The sequence below is a fragment of the Falco cherrug genome, chromosome 13 (genome assembly GCF_023634085.1).
Source record: "Falco cherrug isolate bFalChe1 chromosome 13, bFalChe1.pri, whole genome shotgun sequence".
Classification (NCBI taxonomy): domain Eukaryota; kingdom Metazoa; phylum Chordata; class Aves; order Falconiformes; family Falconidae; genus Falco; species Falco cherrug.
Window position 1 is genome coordinate 18,653,187 of NC_073709.1, and position 12,474 is coordinate 18,665,660.

Here is a 12,474-nt window from a genome sequence, read left to right on the forward strand (position 1 = left end):
TACAACTTAATAGACCCTTGCTAGCAAGCTCTAAGCCACAGGATGCCACGTCCTCCCCCACAGCAGGCATGGGACAGGCACCACTCTGTGATTAGGAAATGCACCAGGTCACTAGCAGTGCCAAAGGCAGCTCCCAACACCACGGAAAAGATACTCTTTGGGCATCAAGAGTGCTGGTAACAGCTTGAAATCAGTTTCCTTAGAATCACTACTTGTTATTCTCTCAGAAGCAAGCAAAAAACAAAGTCCCCAAGACACACAGATACTACTCAATTTGGCCCTTATATTCTTACATTCTTCTGCATACTTTGCACTGCATAGCTGGTGGACAGAAGGGCAGCACCACAGGTTGCAGGGAGAGGTTCCCTGCCTCCAAGACCTACATGGATGAAAACTCAGATAGCAGGTGTGGGGAAAGGATAACTTAAAAGGAACTTTTTGTATTTTGAACTCAAGCTGTATAAACTGTCAGGAGGCACCTGGAAGCACTTAGCTAAGGAACCTCTCCACCACACCAGAAACAAGCACGTACCTGGCACCTGGAGACACACAGGCTACCAAACTGTGCCCTGACACTGGTAAGATTGTAATGCTGTGGGGTTGTCTGGGTTTCTTCCCTCCTTCCATCCTCTCCATCATCTTTGATGGAAAAGGAACAGTTGTTAGCTGTGCAACCCTGACGGACGTTTTCCCTGAAACAGAGTGGCTGTTTCATACACCCTCGTTATTTGACCGCAGGTTTTGGTGTGTGCTTGAGCCAAGCCCGGGGGCAATATTGACAAGGGAGTGGGGAACAGCAGGTGCTGTCCCCTGGCCTGTCGCCACCCAGCTGGTTTCCAACTGCCACCCAGCTTGTTTTTAGAAAAGCTCAAACCCTACCCCACTCAATCAACACCCTGCAGGACTAAGTGGGAGCTGCAGTTCTCACCAGCATGGATTTAGAACAATTGAGGACAAGCAAATTGATGATGTACAGCAGTATGGACATGGCACCTTACAGTGCCAAGAGGAGTGCTCAAGGGAGGAGGCAGGAAACATCAAGTGACACTGGACCTAGGACAGCAGACAAGGTTAGTGAAGCAGGGGAGTTTGGACACCAGTGAGACCGAGTGATACCCAAGCACATAACGAGACCCAAATCCTGCAGAAAGTGTATTTATGCAAAATTACTCAAGATATTAACTAGTCAAATTGATGACCTCTTATAATTTCCATTGTACTGGGTTGTAGGTACAGTGACTAATTAAAAAAGGAGAAAAAATTAAATATTGGAAAAAAGAGAATAAGAAGAAAAACGCACGGAAAGAAAGTGGCTAATAAGGCCTAGTATAATGGAAAGGTTTTGTCCTGCAGCTGTTTACAGTATACAAATCAAATCATGTTACATATGTCAGGAAAAAAAAAATATCTTATGCTTTCTATTGTTGGTCTAGTCAGCATTTTATCCATGTGTCAGTGCTAAGCTCACCAACTTACTCTGCATGTAAGCTCAGCCTCAAGCACTTAGGAATACTTAGGCCTTTCCTCCACTGTAGCGAGAGTGGTTTGTTCACAAAGGAGATGCATAGAAGGCAAAATACTTGGTCATTTTTGATGTCTAAAAGCCTTGGGATTGCGCCAGTATCAGTAGCTGTGGTGTTAGCAAGAATGCCTTTTAAAAGATGGTAGAAAACTCTCATAGCTCCTTACCATTCACTGCTTTCTCAGTAGCTTCTTGCCCTAGCGATGTCGGTCCTCTAGAACATCCACTCAGTAGGCAGAAAAACTCCAATAACGTGACTAGATTTGATATTTCAATATTATTCATACTGCAGTAAGACCTAAGCATTTCCATGCAACTCCAGGGCTCCTAGGTGACTGGGTACAAGCACATGCTCAGCATTTATTATCTATAGTGACAGGGTCAACAACGGACAGAAGGAGAGAGAAGCACTCTCGGATTAAGTGGTCTGTGAAAGTAATGAATGAGAAGCTGTTGCCTCAGAAGTATGCAGCTCTAAATCTACATCCTGCCAATCTCCCCCCGCCCTGAGGTACCGACCTCATGGTATGTCTTACTCACTTTTTATGACTCCACGCATGGTCTGGCCTGGCCCGACCCCACTCTCTTCTCCCTTTCCCTGACTGATGGTGTGATCTCTGTCTTCCCAGCAAAATACTGGAGTATAGCGCTTCACTGTGCACACTAGAATGGGCGAGTTAAAAGAAATAAGGGAAATGTCTGAGAGGCACAGCACCATCTTGCACTGCAGCTTTTGCTACGGTTTGAAGTCCCTCCAAAAGCTCATACTGGCTGGTAATACTGGCATCATTTGGTGCTACACAAGTTTAACACACCCCCACTATTTCTGTTGTATCAACTGGGGGCAATGAAAACAGTAAGAACCTGCCTCATGTCTTCCTACCCTCTGTCAGACCAGAGTCCTAGAAGATTCAAGCCTATCTTATGACTATAGTCCATTTGTCTCTACATGTATTTACAAAATTTTCAACTTGCTTCCATTGAAATAAATGGAGTAAAAAACGTAATAAAGGCATCATAAGAATCCTAAATGCCTTTAAAGAAGGCTCCTAAAAATTTGAGAAATTCACTATTTAACACTTGCCTGTAGGCAAAAGTTCTGGTTTTAGTATTTTCACACCACCTGCCATAACAGGGTTCTGGGGAACATAGATTAGTAGTGAAATTTACAGTATTGTACTATTAAAATGTTAAAAACAACAACTCATGCTGCAGCTCAAAGTCACTGCCAAAATAGGCAAGTGAGCATTCAGCTGAGGACATGCCAGGGAAGGCTGAGTGAAAGAGGAAATTGCAGTAAGCCTTTTAGTAAGTGGAACTCTGAATTGAGAGTGGACCAAGGCAGGACAACCTCAGTATGGACATAATCCACTGTAAGCTACATCAACTTTCCTACGAAAATATAATACTTTGAACTTCAATAGTCAAAAACTTCATAGTGCATTCTGTAAAGCTAAAAAACAGCTGACTAATCAAAAATGGGATTTGTGTTCCTGGCTGGAATCATCCATATTTGAGTTCAGCAAACTGTTGCGTTGAAACTCCAGCAAACTGGAAGGCTAGGTAGCATGCTGCCTCAAAAATAATTCTGAGCCTACTACAAAGACATTTTAAACACCTGTGTAACTGGCCAAATACAGTACAAAAGTTCCAACTTTGCTGAAAACTTTTGCATCTTGTGAGCTTTAAGTACAGGTCCCACCACATTCTGACCAGAGAAGTGTGGTCTATATAGGTGCACTAGTTTTGGAGCTTTTCTGTTACTCCAGGACAACTGGATAAGCTTTACAATTAATGAAGTATCGATTTACTGTTCACTCTGCATTTTTTTTTAATTTGTGAAAACCCTGTAATTCTGAAAAAGGTAACCAAAACATTGCTTATATCACTTGATTGTTTATGGCAGGCCCAATCCTGAAAGCTACTGGTTGATGGGGCAGCTCATCTGCTGATATAACCCAGCACGGTGCCAGTACTATGCCAGTGGAGTAGTGCCAACTTACATCAGCTAATAATCTGGTCATACTGTCACAACAAAAGCTGGGGGCATTTAGTTCTTTTCCACATCAGGCTCTGTTATATATTGATTTGCATGGCACAGTATGAATGTACACGTTTTTACTTTGATTTGTTCTGCTTTGAGAGATAATTTCATAGATGTGATCTGAGCATTGTCAGTGCTGTAAATCCATGTGGTACCTTTCAATTATTTTTTTTTGTTTTCCCTGGTTCTTGAAGTGTGCTGAGACACCATGTACAAAGCCAGCAAAACAAGTTAAGTGACTACTAGATTAATCAGGAAAGAAACTGTTCTGTGTTCCTCATAACATTCTGTAATTATTCAGCTACATGAATGTTTTTAGGGTTTTTTTTATTGCTAGTAACTGAAATAAGACTAAATAAAGTACTGCTTGTCCATGGACCATAAACAGAGTACAATATTGCACCAAAAGCACATAGCAGACAGATGCAGGACATATAAATTAGCTGTTTCATTTGGATAAATGGTGATCTGGTTTTACCCTTTTCCTGCCTACCCAGCAATCCAGTACATAGATGTATTTCCTAATTGAGAAATTAATCATATTTTATATGTTCTGAAAAGCAAGATGTATTTGAGTATTTGTAACTGTTAATATTTGTCCATTAGACTGTTCCCATGCCACGTCTATCCTTTCTATTTATACTGACATTGATCAGCTCGTTCACTTCCAGTTTAAATGATTCAGTTCTGATTTGATTGCCATGTAATTTAAATGCAAATAATTACTGTAAGGATGACATTTAGAAAAACAGCTCTGTTAAGCAGGAAGGTCTTTATTAGGCACAGGAGTTTGCCAGTAATATCAGAAGCATCCCTTTTGCCTATGAGATATGGGAACCTATCATTTCAGTTCTTTTAAAAGATTCTCTAATTTCCATCTGACTCCCCTTAATTAAAATTCTTCTATACCATCATCAAGTTTGGTATCGGGGTAGAGCACAGGGCACTGAGTGAAAGGAAGAAGGGAGACAAATATTTTAAATTTGGTTTTAGTTCATAAGGTTGCACTCTAGATAACTGCAGTAAAATTACCTTCTTGTGAAATCACATTTGTATTTCATACTGCACCCCAGTTCTGAGCCAGAGTTTGACTGAATAACACTGATCAGTGTTTCACACAATTAAAAGGCAGTAGGTAAGAGGAAAAAACCCTCCTACTTTGCAGTAATCAAAACCAGCTCGTTTTTCCCTTCTTGCTCCTATTTTTTAGGGTTAGACCATTGCTGCCACGTATGAGAAAGTCTGGAGATACTGGACTGTCTGAGGACAGAGTTGGGACTGAACTACGGTCTCTTTATCTTTCCTAAGTGTCTCTGTAATAAGGTATTTTTAATATGCTAGCTGTGCTAGTGGATCCAAAGGGGTTTTGTGGAGAAGCACCAATGAGAAGGGCAAATCCTGACTCTGCCCATAGCAGCATCTTCAGTGTGGGCTCATAATTTCACAGCTGGGAGACTTTAATAGCACCATTTGAAATTTAGTCCTCAGTAGTGAAAGCTGCATAAACACCAGGGTAATACATGAAAGAAATGGGATTCTATGCCATTTCTTTTCTTATGGTACAGAAACCTTGTCCTTTCACCTCAACACACATCAATGACCCAGAGTTTGGTAGAGTGCCTCCATTAAAACTCAATTGCTCCTGTTAAACATAAGAACATCCCAGGGATCTTGATTTTAGCATGGAGTCTCACAAGATGCATGCACTGTATTTCAATTTTGTTCAAAGGCTAGTTACAGCAGAGGCCACGTGTTTAGCAAGTACCAAGAGACCACAGCCTTCTTGAAGTCATTATTTGTGTTTAGAAGTGGTCAGTCGGTCAAAGCACACCTGAATGGACCATTCCACTATTTGCCTTGTTGCCTTCTCTCAGGATCCTGAATTTCGGCACCCCATAGTCAGTGCAGTCAAGGCTGCCCCCAAACCTCACATTCCCAGCCAGTTCTTCCTTGTTTGTAAGTATCAGGTCCAAAAGAATATTGTCTTTCATTGACTTCATGGCTCTACCACCTTCCCCTTGTTGGATTAGTGTTCAGAGAGCAAGAAGACAGAGGAGTGAAAGATTATTTGTAATATGGACATCCCAAATTTGCCTCCTATACTAAAATTCAGGCTACTAGGCAAAAATCAGCCTGATTTCAGAGAAAGAATTTCCTCACATTTAATACAACTGTTCTCCTGAGTTTTGGTTGGGCTTATTTTTTTTGGGGGGTGGGGTTGCCTCCCAGCAATCCTTGAGACAGCAGAATTGCCAGGGGAATCTGTTAGGGTCTTGCAGTCCCCCACTACAGCTCCAAGTGAATGCAGGAATTTAGCTCACAAAGTTCCTCTAGCTTCAGAGCCTACAGAGTAAAATTCATCAGTGTACTTGCTGATGTTTTAGACTAATGACAAGTTGATCTTGCTTTGAAAACTTCATCGGAGTACTAATAAGAGTGCTCAACACAGTTGTAATGCCTGGCTTTCAAAGTGTGTTAACATCTCTAAGAATCAGAGAAATAAGGTTTATTTGCTTTATTAAAAAAAACAAACCAAACAAAAACATTCACTGTGAATGTTATATCACTGAGTGACTTTCAGCCCCTAAAATTTAGATATTGAACTAAGGGTGCAAGAGATTTAAATTGCTCTATATAGATAACAGAGGTAGGCTGGGTAGCTCAGCAAGGATTCCTCTCAAGGCCATCAGACCTGAAAGATTATTTCCTAGAGAAAGATCCTTCCCAGTTTTTGCTGACTCACATGTAAGTTTATCATACTTTGAACAGTATAGTTCATTCAAAAACATACATAACCAGATTTCCTAGCTGACGGTGGTGTAAACTGACACAACTCAGTCAAGTTCAGCTGAATACCAACTTTCATCAGACAGGGATGTACAGGATGGGGAGGTGGCAGGCAGAGGGACACAACAACAGCAAATCTAGCCCCTACAACTTTTAACCAAAATCTGGGCAGATACTTCTGGTATTTTCTTTCATGCTTTCTTGCATCTTTGTTTTACTTGTATTAGCAATTCGAAACCTTCACTGACTGCAGGGACACCTTGTGGTGAGGGCAGGTGAAAACAGCAGGCTGCCATTCGATTAATTAAACCAAGCAGCAAAAGACTGACAGATGTTTCTGCTTCTCGGGATAATCAGAATTTCACAGGCACAGACTTCCACTCCCACTCTGCTTCTGGGACATACATTAACACAACCAGAACAGAAAACACTGACACAGCAACTTCAAGAACAAATGACTAAGTTGTCCAGCAGACCTGAACTACCAGTCCATTTAATTATTAACTTTTGTCTTCCAGGGGCTACAAGAGTGGCCAATTCAGCTCAGCACTCAGCTGAAGCAGCAGTCCCCAGAACAGCCGTTATGGCTTTCCCCCCCTCCTCCTTTGTTTAATGTGCCAGCAAAACACATTTCAGTGACTCACTGCAAAATTTCTTCCTGGGATTTTCATCTTTTTTTGAGAAGGCATGCATGTGTGTAATTTTTCTAACAGGGATTCCCTTTCTCCTCACTGCAACTACACCGTGGCACTGTCACTGCAGCACCTGACCCATTACATAATGAGAATTGCATCAGCTTGCTTACCCAGTGCAGTGACCCAATGCAGACCTTAGCAGCCAGAAGAGGAACGGTGGGATCTGTAGGTCGCAGTTTAGCACACTCTTTGAGCACTGACACAGCATATGCTGACTGGGGGAGGAGGGGGAGAGAGGAGGAAATAAGAAAGGCTGGTTAGACAATGCGGTTACAGAGTCTAATCAAGGTATTTCAGTGAAATATACAAAGAAGTGCTAGGAAATAAATAATCATGTATCAGCAACAAGTTAGCAACTTCATTTCCACCTCCACAGACACACGTGTGCACACATGTGCATGTGAACACACACTCTTCCCACACTCAGAGGTAACGTGCCAAAGAACCAGCCCTGGCTGTGCACTTTACAAGGAACAGTTTTCCTCAGCTGTTAATATCTCGATTATTTTAACTCTGCCCCCCCCAATTCACAAGGATTCTGCTATAGTTTTCCTCGCACACAACCATCTTTCAGTAAACCAAAAAAAGATCATAAAGAGTTTATCCTCCAGTGTGTTAACATTGTAGGTCAAATCTACTGAGAGAGAGATTTGTGCAACTAATCTGCTCTGGAGATTGTTTTGTGTCTTCTCCAGTTCCAGAACACACAAGAATACAACTGGGATCCCACCATACAAAGGGTGGAGCAAGCAACTGCAGAGCAATACACTGTTCAGTGGGTGGTCTGAATAGCATGTGTTAGAAAGAAAGCCCATAAAACTTCTGCTGTCAGGTTACCATTAATGAATGACGTTTATTAAGATTAACAGTTATATAGCCCTTTTGATTCAATGTGCTCTACCAACACTGTTTTTTACAGCACATGTTCATGGCTGCCACATTTCAGAAGGTTTGAAGGGGAATGAGGAAAGCTCTGGTCCAAGAAACTGCTAAGGTCTGGTCAGCCAATGAGGAGATGACACAAGTTGCTCTGCCACAGTCCCCCATCCCACCCGGGCCACAGTTTCTTTCACATTTCCAACCATCCTCACTACTGACCCCTGATGCCTCCAAACTCTCTCATCCTTGAACTCATGGAGAAGTTTTCTTCTCTCAAGATCTCTCCTTGCATGTCCCATTCCTCCTAAACTCTTCCATACAGTCCCAAGACACACACAGGTGCCCCTCAGTCAGTATTCCCTCTCAGAAGCATGTTAAAATAGTCATGGCCTTTCCGTATTAAAGAGGAGCAGCAACAAAAGCTTCCAGAGTCAAACTAACCACTATTCCTGTCATGTCCTGGGCATCTCCTCCTGACCTGACCCCCAGGGGCTCTCCCTAGCAGAATGACCAGCACAGGCAGCTGGGTCTGGGGTCTTCTCCAATTCCCTGCAGACCTGCCGGTGTTCCCACCGGCCATCAACACTTCCCTTCCTCACACCACACCAAAGCCAGCTGCACCTCCTGCCTCCTTTCTACACAGGACCAAAGGTCCACTATTTGCTATGCGATTCAAAAGCCTGGATAGGAGTTTTCTTGGAAGGAAGACTGAGAAAAGGGAAAACCCAGATGTACAGCAGCCCTACCTATGCTAAGGCAAAGATGGTTTCATAACCAAAGATGCGAGCTCCACAGCAGCAGAGAAAACCCACTTCCTTGAAGAGCTTATGTACCTGCTGCGTGGCCTGAAGAACAGCAACAGCATGCCCTGTGTTCTCCAGGCTGCTCCCACCTACCTAGAGCATCAGGTATCATCAATAAAAGTAAGGAAATAATTGCTCTTTTACAATTCCAAATGCACAGTTTGCCTAAAGTTAGAAGAAAGCTTGTCTCAGAGCAAAAATGGGAATCAATACACTTTGTCCTAGAGCTTAAACCATTACCTCACCCCTTTCCGAAACGAAGACTTGGGTAATTCAACCCTGAAGTACAAAAAGAAACGTATCACGCTACTCTGCTGTCATGAGGTGACTAGCATCTCTCAGAATGAATCTCCCTGACACCTATTTGTTCAGAACAAGTAGTGTCTCAGGTTTTAGTGGCATCTTATTCCGCTCTCTCACAGAATGCTACCTGCACTGCAGGCAGCCAGTATTCCCAGTAGCACTGTTGGACATGTTGGAAACACAAGTATAACCCTATAAGGGGCCCAGCCTGGCACATCATCTCCGTGCCCTCCTGCCTATATTCTAGCCCCATAGGTGCTTCCAGACAAAAGAAACCCAAGGAGTAGAGCAGGACAACATGCACCTTGCCAGCTGGTGTATCTGCAGCTTAAGCCCCCAACCCTCATCAACTCACCATGCAAAAGTGAATTGAAAAGGCCAGGTACGTTGTAGGAGAGTGTACGCTGTCCAGTGCCTTCAGAAAGATACAAGCCAAACCTGGTGGTGGTTTCTCAGCTCCCCATCAGCAGCGTGACTGCAGGGAAAGCAGGAGATGCCTGGGAGCTGGCGACAGCTGCCCTGGGGGCCAGCACTAGCACAAACTGGAGCAGTAAGAGGCGTGTCCTAACCTGGGCCACAGCTCCAAGACCTTCCAGAGTCTACACCAGATGAGAAGTGATACAGCCCAGCTCCATGCCAGTTCCTCTTGTACTCCGCTCCCTCTTTGTCTGCAGCCTGTCCATTGAGTAAGACTGGTCCTTGGGACCCCTGCAGCCTCCTACAACCTCAAACGGCAGAGTGGTTCTCTTGTCTGTCCTGAGTCTGTGCAGGAGGCAACTGCAAAACAGTGACTACCGAACACTGCAAAGCAGAAAGTCCCACCCTGTGCCTACGCTCCAGCACCTCATGTGGAGTTACTTTATCACATGCACTCAGGAGCTTCTGAACACAGATTTAGAGAGTGAAAGCCACAGTTTCCACACTGCTTCTAAAGCATTTACAAAGTTATGTCACTTTAAAGAAGTTTATAAAATTAAATGTATGGAGAAGAAGTGGTTTTACAAACAGGGTGACATGAAGCCTTTCTCTTCAGCTGCATTTTAGAAATTCAAGAGATCTATATAATTTCACCTTGAAAACTTTACTCAGCAGAAATTACATATAGATGATGAAAACGTTAGCCATGGAATAACAGGAGAAAGAAAATCCCACTCCCACAGCGACCTTACTTAGGGGAGACTGGCCTGATATATAATATCAAGGTGTTTAAAATACATTAATTACAGACCTTAATAGGCAGGGAACAAATATCATCTACTCAGTATTGAATACAGATGTCACTGGTTTGTAAAAATATTTAATATGAAACAGTGTTTGTGTAACATTGGAATAATCTGATAATTAAAATGTACATATTCTTTCACTTAGCGTGGGTGGACCAGGCAGCCAAGCGCATTGTTTGTGAGATTCACTGCAAGGCAATAATAATTAGATTTATTGGTGAGGCATGTTTTGAGAAGAGCAGAGCTTGAACTCCAAGTGAGTGCATGCTTCCTACTCATAATTCCAAGCATCAGAGAGGCTCACATCAAAATGCAAGCCAGGGTTTAAGTTCTTTCTGTTTAGCTTGTTAATTGCTGGATTATAATAATTGCACTGCAACCAGTTCCCAAGGATTTCAGAAAGCTAGAGATCTGCCTCTGGGTCTCATTTGGCCTCTCTCTGGGAAAAAGGCTTTTAAGTTCCCCCAAACACACACAAACCCATTAAACAGACATGGTTTAAAGAAATGGCAGGCTTGCCAACAGCTGCCTCATGGGGGTTTCTACTTTGTTGATGGGAGGTCTAATGCAGGAGTTGTTCTCAGCCTTGGGATCCTCATCAGGTTTAAGGAGATTCAAGACCATCCTTCCCCTTGTTGTGACCAAAGCAGCACAGAGCTCAAATCAGGTTATGGAGTGAAAATGCTGCTTTAAGGGGAATGTTCAGCCATAAGAAAAAAAAAAAAAAAAAAAAAAGTAGTTAACTGTGTAAAGGACTTAGAAACTTCAGTTACCCAAGTTGGGCATTTCCATTCTTCACATACCAGCAACTTCATGGGGTTTTTTTGCAATGGAGACAGGGAAGGACATGACACTACTGTTCCATATTTAAATCCAGCATTCATAGGAAGCTGCTGTTCTCTGTCAATTTTTTCCTCACCTAGTCTACTTGCATACAATATGTTTCTTCTGCAGAGATCACAAACATGCTCCACAATAATTTATGAGAAAAAAAATAATTAGGAATGGTAGTTTCTGGGAAGTAGCAAGTAATACTGACAAATGGCTGCTTTTGATACAGATTTCTAAAAAAGCTCGATGTATGTATGTGTAAGTCCTTGATTCAGCATAAACATCACCCAGCAACAACTGAAAACATAAGTGTGCTATCAACATTGTTCTCACATCATAGCCAAAACACAGCACTATACTAGCTACTAAGAAGAAAATTAACTATCCCAGCTGAAACCAGGACAACCACATCAAATATAGGGGACACTTCTCGATCTGCAGTGAGAAATCACAAGGAAGCTATTGGGGAAGGTGAACACTGAAGACGACTTTTCCCCCTAAGTACAGCAGCCATGCTTTTGAATCCTGTAAGGGAGTAAAATGTAACTAAATGCAAAACAACTCCCATTCCCCATTTACTAATTATATAATGAAGTATGCAAGCATACTCCTCAAAGATGCTTGCACATGAGCGGTACAAAATGAAGAACTGTCTACAGCTAATTCTTTCTTACTTTTCCAAAATGTTCAAGAGATCTTGCCATCAATTACTATAAACACATCGATACTGCCCAGATGCTGGCTTTCCTAGCTCACTCCAACACGATTTTCATTTTTCCCCCTCCGCTTCTCTCCCACCATACCAAAGCAACAAAAGAAGGACATCAGAGATTCGTTTCATATTTAAACGAATAAAGATAAAGAAACCACAAATGTAAGTAAAAGGAAGAATTTCCAGACAGTAAATCATGCCAGGCAGATTTGACACACCATAAACAGTTGCTCTTTTCTTGTAAGGGTTCCAAAAACCTTTCTACTTTTTTTGCTTCTCTGGTTAATACTTTTCAGTCAGAGGGAAAAATGTTCCTCGTGGTGGTGGTTTTGGTAGACAGCTTCATTCCAAATTCACCTTGCAGTTTGTACACAGATGAATCTCCACAACTATTACTGCTTTCTTTCTAGCATCATCCTGCCTGATTTTAAAAGCTGCACTATTTCTAAGGGATTGTGGGGAAGGGGAGAGGAAATCTTTCATCATTATGCAAGAATTAATACTGCCTGTATCCTGGGATTCGCAGCCATCTAGCTATAAATGACCTTGAACCAACATAGGAAGATAACACACAGTGAGCCAGCAATTGATAACTCTGGAGCTAGTTCTTCTGGTGTTAGCTTTCCACTGGATTTCTAGATTTCTGCAAATCCCTCAGCATGAACATTATTCCTC

The 12,474-nt window shown here is 42.4% G+C and overlaps 1 protein-coding gene across 5 annotated transcripts in view; it reads right to left on the reverse strand.

Moving 5' to 3' along the window:
- The window catches only part of TTC7A (tetratricopeptide repeat domain 7A), a 172,420-nt gene that overhangs the window by 112,641 nt on the left and 47,305 nt on the right, over positions 1–12,474 (reverse strand). For 4 of the 5 annotated variants that reach the window (XM_055725417.1, XM_055725415.1, XM_055725419.1 and 1 more), the window contains one exon: positions 7,159–7,263. The exons of the other annotated variant lie outside the window; for it this stretch is intronic. In XM_055725417.1, the coding sequence (XP_055581392.1) occupies positions 7,159–7,263 (105 nt within the window). The remainder of the gene's footprint in view (positions 1–7,158; positions 7,264–12,474) is intronic. 5 annotated transcript variants of the gene reach the window in all.